The sequence below is a fragment of the Oncorhynchus nerka genome, linkage group LG13, assembly GCF_034236695.1.
Source record: "Oncorhynchus nerka isolate Pitt River linkage group LG13, Oner_Uvic_2.0, whole genome shotgun sequence".
NCBI classification, from domain to species: Eukaryota; Metazoa; Chordata; class Actinopteri; order Salmoniformes; family Salmonidae; genus Oncorhynchus; species Oncorhynchus nerka.
In genome coordinates, this window is record NC_088408.1 from 104,400,148 (window position 1) to 104,421,584 (window position 21,437).

Sequence of the window (21,437 nt, forward strand, 5' to 3'; positions counted from 1 at the left end):
ACTACCCTTACCACTACATACCACCATCACCCTACTACCCTTACCACTACGTACCACCATCACCCCTACTACCCTTACCACTACGTACCACCATCACCCTACTACCCTTACCACCATCACCCTACTACCCTTACCACTACGTACCACCATCACCCTACTACCCTTACCACTACGTACCACCATCACCCCTACTAACCTTACCACCATCACCCTACTACCCTTACCACATTCACCCTACTACCCTTACCACCATCACCTTACTACCCTTACCACTACGTACCACCATCACCCTACTACCCTTACCACCATCACCCCTACTACCCTTACCACTACGTACCACCATCACCCTACTACCCTTACCACTACGTACCACCATCACCCCTACTACCCTTACCAATACGTACCACCATCACCCTACTACCCTTACCACCATCACCCTACTACCCTTACCACTACGTACCACCATCACCCCTACTACCCTTACCACTACTACCCTTACCACTACGTACCACCGTCACCCTACTACCATTACCACTACGTACCACTATCACCCTACTACCCTTACCACCATCACCCTACTACCATTACCACTACGTACCACCATCACCCTACTACCCTTACCACTACGTACCACCATCACCCTACTACCCTTACCACCATCACCCCTACTACCCTTACCACTACGTACCACCATCACCCTACTACCCTTACCACTACGTACCACCATCACCCCTACTACCCTTACCACTACGTACCACCATCACCCCTACTACCCTTACCACTACGTACCATCATCACCCCTACTACCCTTACCACTACGTACCACCATCACCCCTACTACCATTACCACTACGTACCACCATCACCCTACTACCCTTACCACCATCACCCCTACTACCCTTACCACTACGTACCACCATCACCCTACTACCCTTACCACTACGTACCACCATCACCCCTACTACCCTTACCACTACGTACCACCATCACCCCTACTACCCTTACCACTACGTACCATCATCACCCTACAACCCTTACCACCATCACCCCTACTACCCTTACCACTACGTACCATCATCACCCTACAACCCTTACCACTACGTGCCACCATCACCCCTATAATAATGACAATTATAACAATAATAAGTAAGTTACTGCTTACTATGCAGATGTTATTATTCAGTGTCTCAGGCTGTGTCAGACTAAGAGGAGGCGTTCGTCAGTGGCTGTGTCAGACTAAGAGGAGGCGTTCGTCAGTGGCTGTGTCAGACTAAGAGGAGGCGTTCCTCAGTGGCTGTGTCAGACTAAGAGGAGTCGTTCGTCAGTGGCTGTGTCAGACTAAGAGGAGGCGTTCGTCAGTGGCTGTGTCAGACTAAGAGGAGGCGTTCGTCAGTGGCTGTGTCAGACTAAGAGGAGGCGTTCGTCAGTGGCTGTGTCAGACTAAGAGGAGGCGTTCGTCAGTGGCTGTGTCAGACTAAGAGGAGGCGTTCCTCAGTGGCTGTGTCAGACTAAGAGGAGGCGTTCGTCAGTGGCTGTGTCAGACTAAGAGGAGGCGTTCCTCAGTGGCTGTGTCAGACTAAGAGGAGGCGTTCCTCAGTGGCTGTGTCAGACTAAGAGGAGGCGTTCCTCAGTGGCTGTGTCAGACTAAGAGGAGGCGTTCCTCAGTGGCTGTGTCAGACTAAGAGGAGGCGTTCGTCAGTGGCTGTGTCAGACTAAGAGGAGGCGTTCCTCAGTGGCTGTGTCAGACTAAGAGGAGGCGTTCGTCAGTGGCTGTGTCAGACTAAGAGGAGGCGTTCGTCAGTGGCTGTGTCAGACTAAGAGGAGGCGTTCGTCAGTGGTTGTGTCAGACTAAGAGGAGGTGTTCGTCAGTGGCTGTGTCAGACTAAGAGGAGGCGTTCGTCAGTGGCTGTGTCAGACTAAGAGGAGGCGTTCCTCAGTGGCTGTGTCAGACTAAGAGGAGGCGTTCGTCAGTGGCTGTGTCAGACTAAGAGGAGGCATTCCTCAGTGGCTGTGTCCCTCAGTGGCTGTGTCAGACTAAGAGGAGGCGTACGTCAGTGGCTGTGTCAGACTAAGAGGAGGCGTTCGTCAGTGGCTGTGTCAGACTAAGAGGAGGCGTTCGTCAGTGGTTGTGTCAGACTAAGAGGAGGCGTTCGTCAGTGGCTGTGTCAGACTAAGAGGAGGCATTCGTCAGTGGTTGTGTCAGACTAAGAGGCGGCGTTCGTCAGTGGTTGTGTCAGACTAAGAGGAGGCGTTCGTCAGTGGCTGTGTCAGACTAAGAGGAGGCGTTCCTCAGTGGCTGTGTCAGACTAAGAGGAGGCGTTCCTCAGTGGCTGTGTCAGACTAAGAGGAGGCGTTCGTCAGTGGCTGTGTCAGACTAAGAGGAGGCGTTCCTCAGTGGCTGTGTCAGACTAAGAGGAGGCGTTCGTCAGTGGCTGTGTCAGACTAAGAGGAGGCGTTCCTCAGTGGCTGTGTCAGACTAAGAGGAGGCGTTCCTCAGTGGCTGTGTCAGACTAATAGGAGGCGTTCCTCAGTGGCTGTGTCAGACTAAGAGGCGTTCGTCAGTGGCTGTGTCAGACTAAGAGGAGGCGTTCCTCAGTGGCTGTGTCAGACTAAGAGGAGGCGTTCGTCAGTGGTTGTGTCAGACTAAGAGGAGGCGTTCGTCAGTGGCTGTGTCAGACTAAGAGGAGGCGTTCCTCAGTGGCTGTGTCAGACTAAGAGGAGGCGTTCCTCAGTGGCTGTGTCAGACTAAGAGGAGGCGTTCCTCAGTGGCTGTGTCAGACTAAGAGGAGGCGTTCCTCAGTGGCTGTGTCAGACTAAGAGGAGGCGTTCCTCAGTGGCTGTGTCAGACTAAGAGGAGGCGTTCGTCAGTGGTTGTGTCAGACTAAGAGGAGGCGTTCGTCAGTGGCTGTGTCAGACTAAGAGGAGGCGTTCGTCAGTGGCTGTGTCAGACTAAGAGGAGGCGTTCGTCAGTGGTTGTGTCAGACTAAGAGGAGGCGTTCGTCAGTGGCTGTGTCAGACTAAGAGGAGGCGTTCCTCAGTGGCTGTGTCAGACTAAGAGGAGGCGTTCGTCAGTGGCTGTGTCAGACTAAGAGGAGGCGTTCCTCAGTGGCTGTGTCAGACTAAGAGGAGGCAATCCTCAGTGGCTGTGTCCCTCAGTGGCTGTGTCAGACTAAGAGGAGGCGTTCGTCAGTGGCTGTGTCAGACTAAGAGGAGGCGTTCCTCAGTGGCTGTATCAGACTAAGAGGAGGCGTTCGTCAGTGGCTGTGTCAGACTAAGAGGAGGCGTTCGTCAGTGGCTGTGTCAGACTAAGAGGAGGCGTTCCTCAGTGGCTGTGTCAGACTAAGAGGAGGCGTTCCTCAGTGGCTGTGTCAGACTAAGAGGAGGCGTTCCTCAGAGGCTGTGTCAGACTAAGAGGAGGCGTTCCTCAGTGGCTGTGTCAGACTAAGAGGAGGCGTTCCTCAGTGGCTGTGTCAGACTAAGAGGAGGCGTTCCTCAGTGGCTGTGTCAGACTAAGAGGAGGCGTTCCTCAGTGGCTGTGTCAGACTAAGAGGAGGCGTTCGTCAGTGGCTGTGTCAGACTAAGAGGAGGCGTTCCTCAGTGGCTGTGTCAGACTAAGAGGAGGCGTTCGTCAGTGGCTGTGTCAGACTAAGAGGAGGCGTTCGTCAGTGGCTGTGTCAGACTAAGAGGAGGCGTTCGTCAGTGGTTGTGTCAGACTAAGAGGAGGCGTTCGTCAGTGGCTGTGTCAGACTAAGAGGAGGCGTTCGTCAGTGGCTGTGTCAGACTAAGAGGAGGCGTTCCTCAGTGGCTGTGTCAGACTAAGAGGAGGCGTTCGTCAGTGGCTGTGTCAGACTAAGAGGAGGCATTCCTCAGTGGCTGTGTCCCTCAGTGGCTGTGTCAGACTAAGAGCAGGCGTACGTCAGTGGCTGTGTCAGACTAAGAGGAGGCGTTCGTCAGTGGCTGTGTCAGACTAAGAGGAGGCGTTCGTCAGTGGTTGTGTCAGACTAAGAGGAGGCGTTCGTCAGTGGCTGTGTCAGACTAAGAGGAGGCATTCGTCAGTGGTTGTGTCAGACTAAGAGGAGGCGTTCGTCAGTGGTTGTGTCAGACTAAGAGGAGGCGTTCGTCAGTGGCTGTGTCAGACTAAGAGGAGGCGTTCCTCAGTGGCTGTGTCAGACTAAGAGGAGGCGTTCCTCAGTGGCTGTGTCAGACTAAGAGGAGGCGTTCGTCAGTGGCTGTGTCAGACTAAGAGGAGGCGTTCCTCAGTGGCTGTGTCAGACTAAGAGGAGGCGTTCGTCAGTGGCTGTGTCAGACTAAGAGGCGGCGTTCGTCAGTGGCTGTGTCAGACTAAGAGGGGGTGTTCCTCAGTGGCTGTGTCAGACTAAGAGGAGGCGTTCCTCAGTGGCTGTGTCAGACTAAGAGGAGGCGTTCGTCAGTGGCTGTGTCAGACTAAGAGGAGGCATTCCTCAGTGGCTGTGTCAGACTAAGAGGAGGCGTTCGTCAGTGGCTGTGTCAGACTAAGAGGAGGCGTTCGTCAGTGGCTGTGTCAGACTAAGAGGAGGCGTTCCTCAGTGGCTGTGTCAGACTAAGAGGAGGCGTTCGTCAGTGGCTGTGTCAGACTAAGAGGAGGAATTCCTCAGTGGCTGTGTCCCTCAGTGGCTGTGTCAGACTAAGAGGAGGCGTACGTCAGTGGCTGTGTCAGACTAAGAGGAGGCGTTCGTCAGTGGCTGTGTCAGACTAAGAGGAGGCGTTCGTCAGTGGTTGTGTCAGACTAAGAGGAGGCGTTCGTCAGTGGCTGTGTCAGACTAAGAGGAGGCGTTCGTCAGTGGCTGTGTCAGACTAAGAGGAGGCGTTCCTCAGTGGCTGTGTCAGACTAAGAGGAGGCGTTCCTCAGTGGCTGTGTCAGACTAAGAGGAGGCGTTCGTCATTGGCTGTGTCAGACTAAGAGTAGGCGTTCGTCAGTGGCTGTGTCAGACTAAGAGGGGGCGTTCCTCAGTGGCTGTGTCAGACTAAGAGGAGGCGTTCCTCAGTGGCTGTGTCAGACTGAGAGGAGGCGTTCCTCAGTGGCTGTGTCAGACTAAGAGGAGGCGTTCGTCAGTGGCTGTGTCAGACTAAGAGGAGGCGTTCGTCAGTGGCTGTGTCAGACTAAGAGGAGGCGTTCCTCAGTGGCTGTGTCAGACTAAGAGGAGGCGTTCCTCAGTGGCTGTGTCAGACTAAGAGGAGGCGTTCCTCAGTGGCTGTGTCAGACTAAGAGGAGGCGTTCGTCAGTGGCTGTGTCAGACTAAGAGGAGGCGTTCGTCAGTGGCTGTGTCAGACTAAGAGGAGGCGTTCGTCAGTGGCTGTGTCAGACTAAGAGGAGGCGTTCGTCAGTGGCTGTGTCAGACTAAGAGGAGGCGTTTTTTCAGTGGCTGTGTCAGACTAAGAGGAGGCGTTCGTCAGTGGCTGTGTCAGACTAAGAGGAGGCGTTCCTCAGTGGCTGTGTCAGACTAAGAGGAGGCGTTCCTCAGTGGCTGTGTCAGACTAAGAGGAGGCATTCGTCAGTGGCTGTGTCAGACTAAGAGGAGGCGTTCCTCAGTGGCTGTGTCAGACTAAGAGGAGGGGTTCGTCAGTGGCTGTGTCAGACTAAGAGGAGGCGTTCCTCAGTGGCTGTGTCATACTAAGAGGAGGCGTTCGTCAGTGGCTGTGTCAGACTAAGAGGAGGCGTTCCTCAGTGGCTGTGTCAGACTAAGAGGAGGCGTTCGTCAGTGGCTGTGTCAGACTAAGAGGAGGCGTTCGTTATTTTTCTGATGTTGTAATTCTTTAGTTTCTCTCAGATTTGAATTGACACCTTTTTATTGTTTTGGTTTTGTGAGTTCTTGAACACCTGTCATTATTTCATTCGAGTTTAATGTTTCGATGAATTTCTCTGCTGTTTGGAGCCCATCTGTCTAATTTGGTTCATGTTGTAGAGTTTAATGTTTCGATGAATTTCTCTGCACTGTTTGGAGCCCATCTGTACGATTGGTTCATGTTGTAGAGTTTAATGTTTCGATGAATTTCTCTGCTGTTTGGAGCCCATCTGTCTAATTTGGTTCATGTTGTAGAGTTTAATGTTTCGATGAATTTCTCTGCACTGTTTGGAGCCCATCTGTACGATTGGTTCATGTTGTAGAGTTTAATGTTTCGATGAATTTCTCTGCTGTTTGGAGCCCATCTGTACGATTGGTTCATGTTGTAGAGTTTAATGTTTCGATGAATTTCTCTGCTGTTTGGAGCCCATCTGTACGATTGGTTCATGTTGTAGAGTTTAATGTTTCGATGAATTTCTCTTCACTGTTTGGAGCCCATCTGTACGATTGGTTCATGTTGTAGAGTTTAATGTTTCGATGAATTTCTCTGCACTGTTTGGAGCCCATCTGTCTAATTTGGTTCATGTTGTAGAGTTTAATGTTTCGATGAATTTCTCTGCTGTTTGGAGCCCATCTGTACGATTGGTTCATGTTGTAGAGTTTAATGTTTCGATGAATTTCTCTGCTGTTTGGAGCCCATCTGTACGATTGGTTCATGTTGTTGAGTTTAATGTTTCGATGAATTTCTCTGCTGTTTGGAGCCCATCTGTACGATTGGTTCATGTTGTTGAGTTTAATGTTTCGATGAATTTCTGCTGTTTGGAGCCCATCTGTACGATTGGTTCATGTTGTAGAGTTTAATGTTTCGATGAATTTCTCTGCTGTTTGGAGCCCATCTGTACGATTGGTTCATGTTGTTGAGTTTAATGTTTCGATGAATTTCTCTGCTGTTTGGAGCCCATCTGTACGATTGGTTCATGTTGTTGAGTTTAATGTTTCGATGAATTTCTCTGCTGTTTGGAGCCCATCTGTACGATTGGTTCATGTTGTAGAGTTTAATGTTTCATGAATTTCTCTGCTGTTTGGAGCCCATCTGTACGATTGGTTCATGTTGTTGAGTTTAATGTTTCGATGAATTTCTCTGCTGTTTGGAGCCCATCTGTACGATTGGTTCATGTTGTTGAGTTTAATGTTTCGATGAATTTCTCTGCTGTTTGGAGCCCATCTGTACGATTGGTTCATGTTGTAGAGTTTAATGTTTCTGATGAATTTCTCTGCTGTTTGGAGCCCATCTGTACGATTGGTTCATGTTGTTGAGTTTAATGTTTCGATGAATTTCTCTGCTGTTTGGAGCCCATCTGTACGATTGGTTCATGTTGTAGAGTTTAATGTTTCGATGAATTTCTCTGCTGTTTGGAGCCCATCTGTACGATTGGTTCATGTTGTTGAGTTTAATGTTTCGATGAATTTCTCTGCTGTTTGGAGCCCATCTGTACGATTGGTTCATGTTGTAGAGTTTAATGTTTCGATGAATTTCTCTGCTGTTTGGAGCCCATCTGTACGATTGGTTCATGTTGTTGAGTTTAATGTTTCGTGAATTTCTCTGCTGTTTGGAGCCCATCTGTACGATTGGTTCATGTTGTAGAGTTTAATGTTTCGATGAATTTCTCTGCTGTTTGGAGCCCATCTGTACGATTGGTTCATGTTGTTGAGTTTAATGTTTCGATGAATTTCTCTGCTGTTTGGAGCCCATCTGTCTTGGTTCATGTTGTAGAGTTTAATGTTTCGATGAATTTCTCTGCTGTTTGGAGCCCATCTGTACGATTGGTTCATGTTGTAGAGTTTAATGTTTCGATGAATTTCTCTGCTGTTTGGAGCCCATCTGTACGATTGGTTCATGTTGTAGAGTTTAATGTTTCGATGAATTTCTCTGCTGTTTGGAGCCCATCTGTACGATTGGTTCATGTTGTAGAGTTTAATGTTTCGATGAATTTCTCTGCTGTTTGGAGCCCATCTGTACGATTGGTTCATGTTGTTGAGTTTAATTGGGCTGTATTTTTGAATGAGTATTGCTGGTTAATTTCTTCAGAAACACCTTGATCCGACTGTGATCCGACAATGGCGTTTTTGATCAGACAATGTTGTCTGTGGTCTTACAATGGTGTCTGTGGTCTTACAATGGTGTCTGTGGTCTTACAATGGTGTCTGTGGTCTTACAATGGTGTCTGTGGTCCGACAATGGTGTCTGTGGTCCGACAATGGTGTCTGTGGTCCGACAATGGTGTCTGTGGTCTTACAATGTTGTCTGTGGTCTTACAATGTTGTCTGTGGTCTTACAATGGTGTCTGTGGTCTTACAATGGTGTCTGTGGTCTTACAATGGTGTCTGTGGTCTTACAATGGTGTCTGTGGTCCGACAATGGTGTCTGTGGTCTTACAATGGTGTCTGTGGTCTTACAATGGTGTCTGTGGTCCGACAATTGCTGTCTGTGGTCTTACAATGGTGTCTGTGGTCCGACAATGGTGTCTGTGGTCCGACAATGGTGTCTGTGGTCTGACAATGGTGTCTGTGGTCTGACAGTGAATGCACTAATGGAGGAGGGGTCAATGTCAGTGATGGCATAATCGACTACACTTGTCCCAAGAGCTGAGCAGTAAGTAAACTGACCTAAAGAGTCCCCTCTGATTCTACCATTAAGCATGTACAGGCCTAAGGCTCGACAGAGATGTACTAACTCTTTTCCATTTTTGTTCAGTATTTGGTCAGGACTGTTTCTATTATTTATAAGAGGGCTGCTGTACAAGGAGGGTGGTCAGGCCTGTTTCTCTTATTTATAATAGGGCTACTGTACAAGGAGGGTGGTCAGGCCTGTTTCTCTTATTTATAATAGGGCTACTGTACAAGGAGGGTGGTCAGGCCTGTTTCTCTTATTTATAATAGGGCTACTGTACAAGGAGGGTGGTCAGGCCTGTTTCTCTTATTTATAATAGGGCTACTGTACAAGGAGGGTGGTCAGGCCTGTTTCTCTTATTTATAAGAGGGCTGCTGTACAAGGAGGGTGGTCAGGCCTGTTTCTCTTATTTATAATAGGGCTACTGTTTCTCTTTATTTATAATAGGGCTACTGTACAAGGAGGGTGGTCAGGCCTGTTTCTCTTATTTATAATAGGGCTACTGTACAAGGAGGGTGGTCAGGCCTGTTTCTCTTATTTATAATAGGGCTACTGTACAAGGAGGGTGGTCAGGCCTGTTTCTCTTATTTATAATAGGGCTACTGTACAAGGAGGGTGGTCAGGCCTGTTTCTCTTATTTATAAGAGGGCTGCTGTACAAGGAGGGTGGTCAGGCCTGTTTCTCTTATTTATAATAGGGCTACTGTACAAGGAGGGTGGTCAGGCCTGTTTCTCTTATTTATAATAGGGCTACTGTACAAGGAGGGTGGTCAGGCCTGTTTCTCTTATTTATAATAGGGCTACTGTACAAGGAGGGTGGTCAGGCCTGTTTCTCTTATTTATAAGAGGGCTGCTGTACAAGGAGGGGTGTCCAAATATGTGGTGGTTACCTCCCGCATCAGTGTAGTCAGGCTCAGAACCGGTTCTCGCATTGGAATCTCCACAACGAAGCACTTAATGACGAGTTTGGAGGGTACTATGGTGTTAAATGCTGAGCCACTTTAATAATGTAAAAATATATGTAAAAAATATTTTTAAAAATATAAATATATTAAATAATGCCACTTTATATAATGTTTACATACCCTACACTACTCATCTCATATGTATGTACTGTACTCTATACCATCTACTGCATCTTGCCTAGGCCGTTCTGTACCATCACTCATCCATATATTTATATGTACATATTCTTATTCATTCCTTTACACTTGTGTGTATAAGGTAGTTGTTGTGAAATTGTTAGATTACTTGTTAGATATTACTGCACTGTCGGAACTAGAAGAACAAGCATTTCGCTACACTCGCATTAACATCTGCTAACCATGTGTATGTGACCAATAACATTTGATTTATTTAGTTGATTAACTTTCCTGGGAAGTCTTTTCTTGGTAGGAAGGTAGATACATCTATATTGGTTGTTGGGGACATAGCCTGTGCCCATTCTGCCACTCTTCTCATTGCCCCAGATACATTTTCACCTTTGGCAGGAAGGTTGTTTGTGCCAGTGTGGATGAGGATGTTATCAGGGGTGTCAATCCTGGTCTGACTGAGTAGCTGCATTTCACTGTCAGTTGTAGGACACCAGAACTTATACACCAGGTGTCCAGGGAATCATCTCTCCTGACCAAGAGCTTCCCATTTTAATCGATAAAGATTGCAGTTGTGGGTAGTTGTTTGGGTGGAGCAAACTGGGAGGCTGTTATTCTGACCTGGGCTGGAGCAGACAGGAAGGCTGGTAGGTTGACCTGGGCTGAAGCAGACTGGGAGGCTGGTAGGTTGACCTGGGCTGAAGCAGACTGGGAGGCTGGTAGGTTGACCTGGGCTGGAGCAGACAGGAAGGCTGGTAGGTTGACCTGGGCTGAAGCAGACTGGGAGGCTGGTAGGTTGACCTGGGCTGAAGCAGACTGGGAGGCTGGTAGGTTGACCTGGGCTGGAGCAGACTAGGCTGGTAGGTTGACCTGGGCTGGAGCAGACTAGGAGGCTGGTAGGTTGACCTGGGCTGAAGCAGACTGGGAGGCTGGTAGGTTGACCTAGGCTGAAGCAGACTGTGAGGTTGACCTGGGCTGGAGCAGACTAGGAGGCTGGTAGGTTGACCTGGGCTGAAGCAGACTGGGAGGTTGACCTGGGCTGGAGCAGACAGGAAGGCTGGTAGGTTGATCTGGGCTGAAGCAGACTGGGAGGCTGGTAGGTTGACCTAGGCTGAAGCAGACTGGGAGGTTGACCTGGGCTGGAGCAGACTAGGAGGCTGGTAGGTTGACCTGGGCTGGAGCAGACTGTGAGGTTGACCTGGGCTGGAGCAGACTGGGAGGTTGACCTGGGCTGGAGCAGACTGGGAAGCTGGTAGGTTGACCTGGGCTGAAGCAGACTGGGAGGTTGACCTGGGCTGGAGCAGACAGGAAGGCTGGTAGGTTGACCTGGGCTGAAGCAGACTGGGAGGCTGGTAGGTTGACCTAGGCTGAAGCAGACTGGGAGGTTGACCTGGGCTGGAACAGACTGGGAGGTTGACCTGGGCTGGAGCAGACTAGGAGGCTGGTAGGTTGACCTGGGCTGAAGCAGACTGGGAGGTTGACCTGGGCTGGAGCAGACTAGGAGGCTGGTAGGTTGACCTGGGCTGGAGCAGACTAGGAGGCTGGTAGGTTGACCTGGGCTGGAGCAGACTGTGAGGTTGACCTGGGCTGGAGCAGACTAGGAGACTGGTAGGTTGACCTGGGCTGGAGCAGACTGTGAGGTTGACCTGGGCTGGAGCAGACTGTGAGGTTGACCTGGGCTGGAGCAGACTGGGAGGTTGACCTGGGCTGGAGCAGACTGGGAGGTTGACCTGGGCTGGAGCAGACTGGGAGGTTGACCTGGGCTGGAGCAGACTGGGAGGCTGGTAGGTTGACCTAGGCTGAAGCAGACTGGGAGGTTGACCTGGGCTGGAGCAGACTAGGAGGCTGGTAGGTTGACCTGGGCTGGAGCAGACTAGGAGGCTGGTAGGTTGACCTGGGCTGGAGCAGACTGTGAGGTTGACCTGGGCTGGAGCAGACTGGGAGGTTGACCTGGGCTGGAGCAGACTAGGAGGCTGGTAGGTTGACCTGGGCTGGAGCAGACTAGGAGGCTGGTAGGTTGACCTGGGCTGGAGCAGACTGTGAGGTTGACCTGGGCTGGAGCAGACTGTGAGGTTGACCTGGGCTGGAGCAGACTGGTAGGTTGACCTGGGCTGGAGCAGACTGGGAGGTTGACCTGGGCTGGAGCAGACTGTGAGGTTGACCTGGGCTGGAGCAGACTGTGAGGTTGACCTGGGCTGGAGCAGACTGGTAGGTTGACCTGGGCTGGAGCAGACTGGGAGGTTGACCTGGGCTGGAGCAGACTGGGAGGTTGACCTGGACTGGAGCAGACTGGGAGGTTGACCTGAGCTGGAGCAGACTGGGAGGGTGGTAGGTTTACCTGAGCTGGAGCAGACTGGGAGGTTGACCTGGGCTGGAGCAGACTGGGAGGCTGGGAGGTTGACCTGGGCTGGAGCAGACTGGGAGGTTGACCTGGGCTGGAGCAGACTGGGAGGCTAGGAGGTTGACCTGGGCTGGAGCAGACTGGGAGGCTGGTATTCTGGGCTGGAGCAGACTGGGAGGCTGGTAGGTTGACCTGGGCTGGAGCAGACTGGGGGGCTGGTTGGCTGACCTGGGCTGGAGCAGACTGGGAGGCTGGTTGGCTGACCTGGGCTGGAGCAGACTGGGAGGCTGGTTGGCTGACCTTGGCTGGAGCAGACTGGGAGGCTGGTTGGCTGACCTTGGCTGGAGCAGACAGGAAGGCTGGTTCAGAGTCATCAGGCTGTGTGATGGAGGCCATGCTGGTCTCAGGTTCTGCCTTTGTTGTAGCAAGCTGGTGAACATGTTCTCTAGATGCAGAGGACATAATGACAAGCTGCTGGTTGAGGGTGTCAATGTACTTATTTTCATAGCAACGCTGGTGATGTTGGCTACAATGTTGCAACAGAAGCCTACCTTGTTTTTGGTATTATTTGTCTTTAGAGAAATAGGACTTGTGACAAAATGAGTCCAAAAGCTTTTTTGAAATCAACGCGGCATGAGAAGACTTTGCCTTTGTTTTGTTTTGTTTGTTTGTCAATGAGGGTGTGCAGGGTGAATACGTGGTCTGTCGTACAGTCATTTGGTAAGAAGCCAATTTGACATTTGCTCAGTACATTGTTTTCGCTGAGTATATGTATGAGTCTGCTGGTAATGATAATGCAGAGGATTTTCCCATGGTTGCTGTTGACACATATCCCACGGTAGTTATTAGGGTCCAATTTGTTAAGTCCCTCTCTCTGCCCTCTCTCTGACAGACCTGTAGTCCCATGTCGGCCCTTTCAGAGTGTCTGGTCTCGACCCTGCCCTCCTGGAGGAAAATGAGTGGCCCTAACCAGCTGACGTCATGGCAACAGTTTGTCTCTGACGTCCAGGAACACATCAACCCACTGGTCAGCGAGGAGCACCTCCGAGGGGTCGCACAGCAGCTCCACAGCATGGGAGAGGTACACACACACAGACACACACACACACACACACACACGCACACACGCACACACACACACACACACACACACACACACACACACACACACACACACATAGCAGCTCCACAACATGGGAGAGGTACACACACACACACACACACACACACACACACAGCAGCTCCACAACATGGGAGAGGTACACACACACCCTATTACACAAAAGTCCAAACTTCAACGTAAGTCGAGTGCACCTCAAATAGTGTCAAGGATCCGTATTCAACCCAGGATACTCCTCTATTCAGTGTCTGTGTTGTGAGGTTCTGGTTTCTGCCACCAGGTGTCACTGTTTAGCAGTGTGTTCCTCCATCTGGAAACAGTGATTGGACTGTTAGGACATGTTGATGTTAACAAGAATGACTCTGCTCTGGTAGATAGACAGCCAACTGGCCTGGACAGACTTCAACTTGTCTTGTACTTCACACAATTCAATACCAGATTATATTTGATATGCTAACTTCATTCACCTTTCTCTCTTCTATTCTCGCTCTCGATCCATCCATCCCTCTCTCTCTCTCTCTCTCTCTCTCTCTCTCTCTCTCTCTCTCTCTCTCTCCCATCTCTCTCTCTCTCCCATCTCTCTCTCTCCCATCTCTCTCTCTCCCATCTCTCTCTCTCTCTATCCCCTGTCTCTATCCATCTCTCTCTCTCTCTCTCTCTCTCTCTCTCTCTATCCCCTGTCTCTATCCATCTCTCTCTCTCTCTCTCTCTCTCTCTCTCTCTCTCTCTCTCTCTCTCTCTCTCTCTCCCATCTCTCTCTCTCTCCCATCTCTCTCTCTCTCTCCCATCTCCCATCTCTCTCTCTCTCTCATATTATGTCTATATACAGTGTTGTAACGATGTCATATTATGTCTATATACAGTGTTGTAACGATGTGCAAATGGTTAAAGGGAAAATTAGAAATATAAATATTGGTTGTATTTACTATGGTGTTTGTTCTTCACTGGTTGACCTTTTCTCGTGGCAACAGGTCACACATCTTGCTGCTGTGATGGCACACTGTGGAATTTCATCACAATTGGATTTGTTTTTTAATACTTTGTGGGTCTGTGTAATCTGAGGGAAATATGTGTCTTTAACATGGTCATACGTTGGCAGGAGGTTAGGAAGTTCAGTTTCCACCTCATATTAGACCAATGAAATTGGTTCTTTCTACCTACATGGTGCTGAACCTTGGTTCTTTCTACCTACATGGTGCTGAACCTTGGTTCTTTCTACCTACATGGTGCTGAACCTTGGTTCCTTCTACCTACATGGTGCTGAACCTTGGTTCCTTCTACCTACATGGTGCTGAACCTTGGTTCTTTCTACCTACATGGTGCTGAACCTTGGTTCCTTCTACCTACATGGTGCTGAACCTTGGTTCTTTCTACCTACATGGTGCTGAACCTTGGTTCTTTCTACCTACATGGTGCTGAACCTTGGTTCTTTCTACCTACATGGTGCTGAACCTTGGTTCCTTCTACCTACATGGTGCTGAACCTTGGTTCCTTCTACCTACATGGTGCTGAACCTTGGTTCTTTCTACCTACATGGTGCTGAACCGTGGTTCAGGGAGGGTGTGAGAGATATCAGCCAATCACATGGAGACGCACGAGCAGTTATTGTGACGTCATCCCAGTTCATTCACAACGATCGGGAACTATTTCACACTGGGAAGATTTTTACATGCCCCCCTTAACTATGGACAATTTATTTTTGATTATACATCTCTCTCTCCCTCCTTTTGTATCCATCTCTCTCTCTTCCCCATCCTCCTAACAGATCAACCTGATGCAGAGTGAGACGGTGCAGGATGTGATGGTGTTGGAGCCCCGCTGGCTGTGTAGTGGGGTGTTAGCCCGCCTCCTCTCTGTGGACACGCCTAAAGCCATCCACCACTACAGGGGGCGCTACAGACTGGAGGAGATACAGGCTCTGGCCCCAGAGAGCGACGTGGACGAACTGCTACAGGTTAGAGACAGTCATCATTACTAAGACGGGGAACTGTTAGCATCTCCCATAGGAAAACATGTCACACTTAGCGACCATGCTAACACAAGCTGGGCATGCATAGTTGTATACAGTCAAGTATACCACAATGCAACATGTTAGCATCTCCCATAGGAAGACATTAGCGTCCATGCTAACATCCTCTCTTACGACAGGTGCTGGATGCCATGGACGTGTGCGTACGTGACCTGACCAACCCTGGCATGGTGGATGTCCCCGCCCTGATCAAGACCAACAGCCTCCACCACTCCTGGACGGAGGAAGAGGAGGAGGACGATGTCCTGATCTACGGAGGGGTCAGACTGGTTCCTGCTGAACACCTCACACCTTTCCCCTGTGGACTGTTCCACAAGCTACAGGTACATGCTTTGATTCATCAAGACTGTCTGAACGACTCCCCCCCCAGTCCCTACCAATACTGTCTGAATGACTCCCCCCCCAGTCCCTACCAATACTGTCTGAATGACTCCCCCCCCAGTCCCTACCAATACTGTCTGAATGACTCCCCCCAGTCCCTACCAATACTGTCTGAATGACTCCCCCAGTCCCTACCAATACTGTCTGAATGACTCCCCCAGTCCCTACCAATACTGTCTGAATGACTCTGTCTCTCCCCCCAGTCCCTACCAATACTGTCTGAATGACTCCCCCAGTCCCTACCAATACTGTCTGAATGACTCCCCCCAGTCCCTACCAATACTGTCTGAATGACTCCCCCAGTCCCTACCAATACTGTCTGAATGACTCCCCCCAGTCCCTACCAATACTGTCTGAATGACTCCCCCAGTCCCTACCAAGACTGTCTGAATGACTCCCCCCAGTCCCTACCAATACTGTCTGAATGACTCCCCCCAGTCCCTACCAAGACTGTCTGAATGACTCCCCCAGTCCCTACCAAGACTGTCTGAATGACTCCCCCCAGTCCCTACCAAGACTGTCTGAATGACTCCCCCAGTCCCTACCAAGACTGTCTGAATGACTCCCCCAGTCCCTACCAAGACTGTCTGAATGACTCCCCCAGTCCCTACCAATACTGTCTGAATGACTCCCCAGTCCCTGTCAATACTGTCTGAATGACTCCCCAGTCCCTACCAATACTGTCTGAATGACTCCCCAGTCCCTGTCAATACTGTCTGAATGACTGCCCAGTCCCTGTCAATACTGTCTGAATGACTCCCCAGTCCCTACCAATACTGTCTGAATGACTCCCCCTGTCCCTGTCAATGACTGTCCCTGAATGACTCCCCAGTCCCTACCAAGACTGTCTGAATGACTCCCCAGTCCCTACCAAGACTGTCTGAATGACTCCCCAGTCCCTACCAATACTGTCTGAATGACTCCCCAGTCCCTGTCAATACTGTCTGAATGACTCCCCAGTCCCTATCAATACTGTCTGAATGACTCCCCAGTCCCTATCAATACTGTCTGAATGACTCCCCAGTCCCTACCAATACTGTCTGAATGACTCCCCAGTCCCTGTCAATACTGTCTGAATGACTCCCCAGTCCCTACCAATACTGTCTGAATGACTCCCCAGTCCCTACCAATACTGTCTGAATGACTCCCCAGTCCCTGTCAATACTGTCTGAATGACTCCCCAGTCCCTACCAATACTGTCTGAATGACTCCCCAGTCCCTACCAATACTGTCTGAATGACTCCCCAGTCCCTACCAATACTGTCTGAATGACTCCCCAGTCCCTGTCAATACTGTCTGAATGACTCCCCAGTCCCTACCAATACTGTCTGAATGACTCCCCAGTCCCTACCAATACTGTCTGAATGACTCCCCCACCAATACTGTCTGAATGACTCCCCAGTCCCTACCAATACTGTCTGAATGACTCCCCAGTCCCTACCAAGACTGTCTGAATGACTCCCCAGTCCCTATCAATACTGTCTGAATGACTCCCCAGTCCCTACCAAGACTGTCTGAATGACTCCCCAGTCCCTATCAAGACTGTCTGAATGACTCCCCAGTCCCTGTCAATACTGTCTGAATGACTCCCCAGTCCCTACCAATACTGTCTGAATGACTCCCCAGTCCCTACCAATACTGTCTGAATGACTCCCCAGTCCCTGTCAATACTGTCTGAATGACTCCCCAGTCCCTACCAATACTGTCTGAATGACTCCCCAGTCCCTACCAATACTGTCTGAATGACTCCCCAGTCCCTGTCAATACTGTCTGAATGACTCCCCAGTCCCTACCAATACTGTCTGAATGACTCCCCAGTCCCTACCAATACTGTCTGAATGACTCCCCCACCAATACTGTCTGAATGACTCCCCAGTCCCTACCAATACTGTCTGAATGACTCCCCAGTCCCTACCAAGACTGTCTGAATGACTCCCCAGTCCCTACCAAGACTGTCTGAATGACTCCCCAGTCCCTATCAAGACTGTCTGAATGACTCCCCAGTCCCTACCAATACTGTCTGAATGACTCCCCAGTCCCTATCAAGACTGTCTGAATGACTCCCCAGTCCCTACCAATACTGTCTGAATGACTCCCCAGTCCCTATCAATACTGTCTGAATGACTCCCCAGTCCCTATCAAGACTGTCTGAATGACTCCCCAGTCCCTGTCAATACTGTCTGAATGACTCCCCAGTCCCTGTTGAATATGCTGCCATCTGGGATGTTCTGGAGTATGTTTCTTCTCCCAGAATGAATAGTATGCTGTTGTCATGTTTCCTGACCTCTGACCTCCAGGTGAACCTGTGTCGCTGGAGCCACCAGCAGCGCCCTGAGGACGACACAGGGGAGGGGCCTGACGGAGACATCCGCCTCTGGACCAATGGGGCAAAGGTGAGCCAAGGCGGAGCGGAGGCCATGATCCTATTGGTCAACCACGGCCAGGGGGTGGAGATCCAGGTCAGAGGTCACGACAGCGAACGGGCCAAGTGTTACACCCTCCTGGACACCATGGTTACCATTACAGAGTCGCTCCTGTCCTCCACCCTCCCTGGCCTCCTCACCGCCCGGTACTACCTCAGCCCCCAGCAGCTCAGAGAGCATCACGGTCCCGTCATGCTCTACCAGCCTAAAGACTTCCTGAAGGCCCAGACCCAGAGAGAGACCAGCCTCACCAACACCATGGGGGGTTACAGGGAGAGCTTCAGCAGTATCCTAGCCTTGGGCTGTACTGAAGTCTATAGTCAGGGTAGTCTGTGTGCAGATGTCCACATCTCAGAGGTCAGCCTGCTGGCCAGGAGGAAGCTGTGTCGCCTGTTAGACCCTCCTGATGCGCTGGGGAAGGACTGGTGTCTGCTGGCTATGAACCTGGGTCTCACCTACCTGGTGGCCAAACACAGCTCCACCCCCAGCGGCACCCCAACCAATGGGGGCCCTGCCCCAGACAATGACCCCGCCCTCCTGGCCAGCCCCACGGCAGCGCTGCTCCTGGATTGGTCAGTCCGTCCAGACAGCACGGTGGGGTTGTTGATGTGGAAGCTGCGTGAGTTGGGGAGGCGTGACGCGGCTGACTTCCTGTTAAAGACCTCGCCTGTCTTCAGGGTCAACATAGAGGGTGTGGCTAGGGGGAGGGGAAGAGCCTGTAACGGAGGCACCTCCTACAACTCCATCAGCTCAGTCATCTCCCGATGAGACGGGTGTAATCACTGGGAACCAAGCGGAACCAAGCGGGTAGAGAAACACCGGGACAAACGTGAATTGGGTTTTCTTTTTCTGTTGAAAAACATTTTGCTTCAGTGTGCGCTATTGAATACACACCATGTCCTGGATCAGAACAGCTTCCGCTCATCCTGATCTGGCCCATCAGGGGAGAAGACTAGAATCTGATCCTAGATCAGAGTCCTGACTGGGGAAACTAACTGTCCTCAGAGTGAGGCTGGGCTAACTAGGGCTGACGAACCAACCAACACCATGTGCAATGTAATCTTTCCCGGGGGTTTAGTGTTAGTTCTCTCCTGTTAACCCCTAGGTCACTGATGCTCTGTGAGACTGATGCTCTGTGCACATCCAGTGTCCATATAGCTCCCCTCCTCTCTTCTCCTACTCTCCTCCTGTCCTCTCCTCCTCCTGTCCTCTTCTCCTCCTCCTGTCCTCTCCTCCTGTCCTCCTCTCCTCCTCCTCTCCTCCTCCTCTCCTCCTCCTGTCCTCCTCTCCTCCTCCTCCTCCTCCTGTCCTCTCCTCCTGTCCTCTCCTCCTGTCCTGTCCTCCTCCTCCTGTCCTCTCCTCCTCCTGTCCTCCTGTCCTCCTCTCCTCCTCCTGTCCACTCTCATTGTCCTCCTCTCCTCCTCCTCCTCCTCCTCCTCCTCTCTCCTCCTGTCCTCCTGTCCTCCTCCCTGTCCACTCTCATTGTCCTCCTCTCCTCCACCTCTCCTCCTCCTGTCCTCTCCTCCTCCCTCCTCCTCCTCCTGTCCTCTCCTCCTCCTGTCCTCCTGTCCTCCTCTCCTCCTCCTGTCCACTCCTGTCCTCCTCTCTCCTCCTCTCCTCCTCCTGTCCTCTCCTCCTTGTCCTCTCCTCCTCCTGTCCTCCTCCTCCTGTCCTCTCCTCCTCCTGTCCTCCTGTCCTCCTCTCCTCCTCCTGTCCACTCTCATTGTCCTCCCTCCCTCCTCCTCCTCCTCCTGTCCTCCTCCTCTCCTCCTCCTGTCCACTCTCATTGTCCTCCTCTCCTCCTCCTCCTCCTCCTCCCTCCTCCTCTCCTCCTCCTGTCCTCCTCCTCTCCTCCTCCTGTCCTCTCCTCCTCCTCCTCCTGTCCTCCTGTCCTCCTCTCCTCCTCCTGTCCACTCTCATTGTCCTCCTCTCCTCCTCCTGTCCTCCTCTCCTCCTCCTGTCCTCCTCCCCTCCTCCTCTCCTCCTCCTGTCCTCCTCTCCTCCTCCTGTCCTCTCCTCCTGTCCTGTCCTCCTCCTCCTGTCCTCTCCTCCTCCTCCTGTCCTCCTCTCCTCCTCCTGTCCACTCTCATCCTCCTCCTGTCCTCTCCTCCTCCCCCTGTCCTCATCTCCTCTCTCCTCTAAACCTCTCCCTCTCATCCTGTTCTCTCTCCCCCTCTCCTCCTTTCCTCCTGTCCTCCTCCTGTCCACTCTCATCTTCCTCCTGTCCTCTCCTCCTCCCCCTGTCCTCATCTCCTCTCTCCTCTAAACCTCTCCTCTCTCATCCTGTTCTCTCTCCTCCTCTCCTCCTCCTGTCCTCTCCTCCTCCCCCTGTCTTCATCTCCTCTCTCCTCTAAACCTCTCCTCTCTATCCTGTTCTCTCTCCTCCTCTCCTCCTCTCTCCTCCTTCTGTCCACTCTCATCCTCCCCCTGTCCTCATCTCCTCTCTCCTCACTCCTCCAAACCTCTCCTCTCTCCTCCTCTCTCACCCTGTTCTCTCTCCTCCTGTCCTCCTCTCTCCTCCTGTCCCCTCTCCTCCTCCTCCTCCTCCTCCTCTCCTCACCATCCCCCTATATGAATGTTGAAATGAACTGGCTGTCCTGAGCTCCAAAGAGGATCCCAAATGGAACCCTACTGAAGTGGCACTAAACTTCAGTAGTTACTCTTTCTGCCCTGCTGCCCTGCTGCCCTGCTTGTCAGCATCTCAACTCCAACACAGCACTAGAAGTACAGCAAGGGTTTTTCTTTATTTTTACTGTTTTCTACATTGAAGAATAATAGTGAAACTACGAAATGACACATATGGAATCATGTAGTAACCAACAAAGTCTTTAACAAATCAAAATATATTTCACATTCATCAAAGTAGCCACTCTTTGCCTTGATGACAGCTTTAGACACTCTTGACATTCACTCAACCAGCTTCATGAGGTAGTCACCTGGAATGCATTTCAATTAACAGGTGTGCCTTGTTAAATGTAAAAATGTGTGGATTGTTTTTCCTTTGCTTAATGTGTTTGAGCCAATCAGTTGTGTTGTGGCAAGGTAGGGGAGGTAATACAGAAGATAGGGGAGGTATACAGAAGATAGGGGAGGTATACAGAAGATAGGGGAGGTAATACAGGAGATAGGGGAGGTATACAGAAGATAGGGGAGGTATACAGAAGATAGGGGAGGTATATAGAAGATAGGGGAGGTATACAGAAGATAGGGTTGGTATACAGAAGATAGGGGAGGTATACAGAAGATAGGGGGGGTATACAGAAGATAGGGGAGGTATACAGAAGATAGGGGAGGTATACAGAAGATAGGGGAGGTAATACAGGAGATAGGGGAGGTAATACAGGAGATAGGGGAGGTATACAGAAGATAGGGGAGGTATACAGAAGATAGGGGAGGTAATACAGAAGATAGGGGAGGTAATACAGAAGATAGGGGAGGTAATACAGGAGATAGGGGAGGTAATACAGGAGATAGGGGAGGTATACATAAGATAGGGGAGGTAATACAGGAGATAGGGGAGGTAATACAGGAGATAGGGGAGGTAATACAGGAGATAGGGG

At 50.8% G+C, this 21,437-nt stretch overlaps 1 protein-coding gene across 3 annotated transcripts in view; it reads left to right on the plus strand.

Annotated features, from left to right (window-relative positions):
* dapk1 (death-associated protein kinase 1) overlaps positions 1-19,299 on the plus strand; it is a 206,973-nt gene extending 187,674 nt beyond the window's left edge. For all 3 annotated transcript variants that reach the window (XM_065026935.1, XM_065026936.1, XM_065026937.1), the window contains 4 exons: positions 12,817-13,005; positions 14,810-14,998; positions 15,193-15,396; positions 17,752-19,299. In XM_065026935.1, the coding sequence (XP_064883007.1) occupies positions 12,817-13,005; positions 14,810-14,998; positions 15,193-15,396; positions 17,752-18,645 (1,476 nt within the window). In that variant the 3' untranslated portion in view covers positions 18,646-19,299. The remainder of the gene's footprint in view (positions 1-12,816; positions 13,006-14,809; positions 14,999-15,192; positions 15,397-17,751) is intronic.
* Positions 19,300-21,437: the final 2,138 nt, after the last annotated feature.